Consider the following 3,204-nt stretch of genomic DNA (forward strand, 5'->3'; position numbering starts at 1 on the left):
TTTTTTTTTTTTTGTAGAGATGGGGCCTTGCTATGTTGTCAAGGCTGGTCTCAAACTCCTGGCCTCAAGCAATCCTCCAGCCTCAGCCCTTCAAAGTACTAGGATCATAGGCATGAGCCACCATGCCCAGCCTCAGTTGGGAGGCTAAAGTTTAGGAATTCTATTTGAGTTTGGAGGTCTCTCAGGGTCTCAGGTTTGAGAAATTTATTGGGGGTTTCCCTGAGTATGAAAGGGTTTTAAAACTTGTAGATTTTTTAGATATGGGATTCTATAAAATCTGGGGTTCTACTGAGTTTGGGGGCATCCTGAGTGTGGGAGTTTTTGAATGTGGGACTCCAATCTTTGGGAAGTTAAGAGTCAGGGTTCCTGGGAAAATATGGGTAATAAAACCCAGGGTCAGAGGCAGCCTCCTCCAGCCCCCTCCCCACCCCACATGCTGCCCTTCACTCACCCAGGAATGTTGTGGAAATATATTCTGAGACCTGGTTTCCTGACCTGCTCATTTCTGACAGGTGTGTGAGTTCACGGTTCAGCATCCTCTTGAACTAAGGTGAAGGAGTAAAGAAAGAAGGAATGATGGGGAGAATCACAGTATGTGTGTCTGTGTGACAGTGAGAGTCCTCCCAAGAAACTCCTGAAGACCCCCATGAGTCCCTCCAGTTTCTCTACTCAGCCAGGAGAGCCCCTACCAGGTTGCTAAAGGGGAGGATCAGCCCTCCCTCTCCTCCCATCTCCAGAAGTGGGCCCCAGGTTTGAGGGAATGCAGATCAGCATACCCCTTCCTTTCTGAGGAAAGAGGAATTCCCCTCCTCATTCCCCTCAAGGAGGAGCCAGAGGGGCACCTGTGGAAGGGAGGGGCTCCTGCCTAATGGGGAGCCAATGGGGTAGCAGGAGAATCCCGTTGTCATGGCAATAGGAGTCTCCTTAGCAACTTCCTCTCCAACCAGCTGCTGAGCTGGGTGAAAAGAGGGCAGGCCAGCAGCTCCTTAACTCTTGCCTTCCCAGAGCTGCCCTTGGCCAACATCGTGCCAAAAATGGACTCCCATACTGGGGGTCCTGACCCCAGCCCCAGCCCAGTTTGTAAGAAGGGAACACAGTACTCAAGCTCTGGGGTAAGAAGAGGTTTGGCCAAGGCAGGGGAGAATGGTGAGCTAAGGAAACCTCAGTCTGGTCACCCAGGGGATGGGGAAGGGGTTCCCATATAGCCCCCTCTCACTCAACCCTAGAGAGGTGGATGGACACATAGATGAGTGGAGTACACCCCAAATTGAGCTTGGGGGGTCCTCTTGGGCCACCCCATGCCACCTGTCACAGGCCTCTGCTGTGACATTGTGCCTAGAAGGAAAAGGGCATTAGCTCCCCACCCCCAAGTTCTGCCAAAGCACCCCCAAAGCAGGAGAAGACTCTGGCAGAGACAGTGGGCAGGAAAGGGGAGCCTGCATGGCCCAAACTGGGATGGGACACTCACTCTTCTGTCAGAAACCCTGGGTGCATGCACACACATATACAAGATGGACCCATAACACCTCATATAACTATATACAGAGTTCCAGGCTCCCAGTTCTACAAGGCATCACACAGCCTAGACACAGAAATCAAAGGGCACACACGGTAAAGCAATCACTGACACTTGGGGTCACATGCCCCAGAAATATCGGGCAGCTCTGAGCTTACAGAAATGGCCCAAACATACAACACCACAGTGAGAACCATATGATCTCAGACACAGGGCCATGCTTTGACCCAGGCAAACAAACATCATAGCAGACACAACACCCATCTAGGCACCGACATGGTCACACCCATCAACAGACTACTCAACATCTCCCTCCACCCTGAGAGCCACCCCCACCCCAAGCTACCCACCATCCACACCTAGTCATGGGCCACACACAGGGACAGTTATAGGCTTCATCTCAAGACTACACATGTGCACAGATGAACATGCAAGCCCACATCAGGGGATGGAAGGTCTAGCCCAGGTAGCCTGTAGCTTCTGCCCATCCTCCACTCTATGATCCTTCCCCTACCTGATCCCACCAGCCCACCAGCCACGGCTTGGAGCAGGTCTCGCAGAAGAAATCCACCAAGGGCATCTTGGAGCCTTAGTGCTGCTCAGGGCTGCCACACACAGAGACTGGGTCTGGGGAGTCCCAGGGGCATAGGGGGGGCAGTTAATAGACACCAGGTGGAGCTGGGCCGGTGGGTGGTGAAGGGGGAGCCGCGGAGGGGCCTGGGCCGGCCCAGCAGGGCTGGGGGTTCCCTTCCCCTCCGCGCTCCCTGTTGCAGCCCGGGTTACATGGTCCACCAGCCCCCAGCCCTGATGGGCCCCCCAGAGGCTGTGGCTGGAGGTGGTGGTGGGGCCCTGCCCATGGGGGGGCAGGGAAAGGGTCCCAGGAGGAGGCTGTGGGGGCTTGGGGCTCCAACTGTGTGCCAGTGTGTGTGGCGGGTGCGTGCTCACTGCAGCACTGGCAGGCTGCATGTGATGTCAGGTGGTGCTGGGGGTGGGGGGGGGCGTTAAAGGGGCATCAGAGTCCATGGGCTTCAGTTAGAACCCAAGTAGGGCTGCCCCCGTGAGGACACATCCCCTTCATGGACATATCTAGAGACAGAAACATATACCCAGATACTCCATACACTCACAGGCACAAAAATACCCTAAGATGCACCTTCTACAGACACTGACACACACCCAGACACTTGACACTCAAATACACCATTCAACACAGACACCCAGGGCAGTGCCTGTGGCTCAGGGAGTAGGACGTTGGTCCCATATACTGAGGGTGGAGGGTTCAAACCCGACCCCAGTCAAAACTGCAATAAGAAAATAAGATAAATCAAATAAAAAATGAACACAGACACCCAAATGCTTTTAGTTCTGCAATTACACCACACACAAGTATGTGCACATACACACCTGGAGACAGTCACAGCTTTGATGTCCAACACATTTATTGTTACCCAGCAGAGCATGCAGAGACATAAAAGCCTTGAGACATGTCCCTTCCAAGGACAGAGATCCACACCTAGGGACAAACACCCAGAAACATCCACACTTAACAGACATGTACTCAACACATACACAGGCACACTTTCAAGTCAAAAGAAATACCTGGCTCGGCGCCTATAGCTCAACCGGCTAAGGCGCCAGCCACGTACACCTAAGGTGGCGGGTTCGAATCCCCAGCCCGGACCCGCCAA

General features: G+C 53.6%; 1 protein-coding gene across 2 annotated transcripts in view; it reads right to left on the reverse strand.

Moving 5' to 3' along the window:
• PDE4A (phosphodiesterase 4A) overlaps positions 1–3,204 on the reverse strand; it is a 28,740-nt gene that overhangs the window by 11,190 nt on the left and 14,346 nt on the right. Inside the window, exons 1-2 of one of the 2 annotated variants that reach the window (XM_023518079.1) lie at positions 2,031–2,096; positions 452–545 (exon numbers count right to left, since the gene is read on the reverse strand). In XM_023518079.1, coding sequence (XP_023373847.1) covers positions 452–545; positions 2,031–2,096 — 160 coding nt within the window. Of the gene's footprint in view, positions 1–451; positions 546–2,030; positions 2,097–3,204 lie in introns of those variants that run through there. The other variant, XM_023518078.1, reaches the window with a different exon arrangement.

This window comes from Otolemur garnettii, unplaced genomic scaffold (assembly GCF_000181295.1).
Source record: "Otolemur garnettii isolate 467f Iridium unplaced genomic scaffold, OtoGar3 scaffold00127, whole genome shotgun sequence".
NCBI classification, from domain to species: Eukaryota; Metazoa; Chordata; class Mammalia; order Primates; family Galagidae; genus Otolemur; species Otolemur garnettii.